Source organism: Trypanosoma grayi, assembly GCF_000691245.1.
Source record: "Trypanosoma grayi strain ANR4 Tgr_2375_V1, whole genome shotgun sequence".
Classification (NCBI taxonomy): Eukaryota; Euglenozoa; class Kinetoplastea; order Trypanosomatida; family Trypanosomatidae; genus Trypanosoma; species Trypanosoma grayi.
In genome coordinates, this window is record NW_008827993.1 from 1 (window position 1) to 785 (window position 785).

General features: G+C 62.7%; 1 protein-coding gene across 1 annotated transcript; it reads right to left on the minus strand.

Annotated features, from left to right (window-relative positions):
- Nucleotides 1–659, minus strand: DQ04_23751000 (hypothetical protein; the record flags this gene model as incomplete). The annotated part of the gene is made up of 1 exon (XM_009318186.1): nt 1–659. A coding segment is annotated over one exon (659 nt), but the record flags the coding sequence as incomplete, so codon positions are not given.
- Nucleotides 660–785: the final 126 nt, after the last annotated feature.

Below are 785 nucleotides of genomic sequence, written 5' to 3' on the forward strand. Positions count from 1 at the left end.
ACGCTGAGAGCGACGTCGGCGAAGAGGTCGACGGCGGAGCGCCGCGTCGCACCGTTCGCGGGCACGGCGGCGTCGTCGTTGTCGCCAGCGCTGCCGTTTATGCTGGGGAGAAAATGGCCGTACACATCGCATGGGATCCCCAAGAGGCGGAGCTCCATCTCCTGCGCTTCCCCGCCGGCGTCTTCACGCGGACGCTTGAGACCCACTGAAGTCATCGCAGCCTCGTCACCAGCAGCAGTAGTAAAAACAGCACACGATGAAGTGGGAACGTTACGGCGGTGGGAGGCGTTTACACCGCACTGCAGCTGCCGGTACGCCTCACGGCCCTCTTCCGCCTCTGCCTCGGCGCTGCGCAGTGTTGCTGGTGCAGGTTTGGTAGCAGTAGCAGTAGCAGCAGCAATTCCAACCCCCTTCAGCAACACGTGCGCACCGTCCACATAGAAGTTGGCACACCTTGCCGTATCTGCGGCGCTCTTCGTGGCGTAGTCCACCAGCGCGGCGCCGCATGACGACTCGGTAACTGCCGCCTCCGCAGCCGGCCGCGTGATGAGAAGCGCGTTGACGACTGCGTCTCCGCCGGCGTGGGCTCGCACGTAGTCGTAGAACTCCTCCGCCGTCACGTGCAGCGGTATGTTTGTGGCGAGCAGCCGGTACGGCATTCGGGCCCCAGGCTGCACACACACTCTCACTCGCACCACTGCGCAGCGCGGAATAGTAGCAGCACACACCCCACGGAAAGCAAGCAGCCCCCCAAAAAAAGCAAGAGAAAGGCAAAAAAAAAAAAA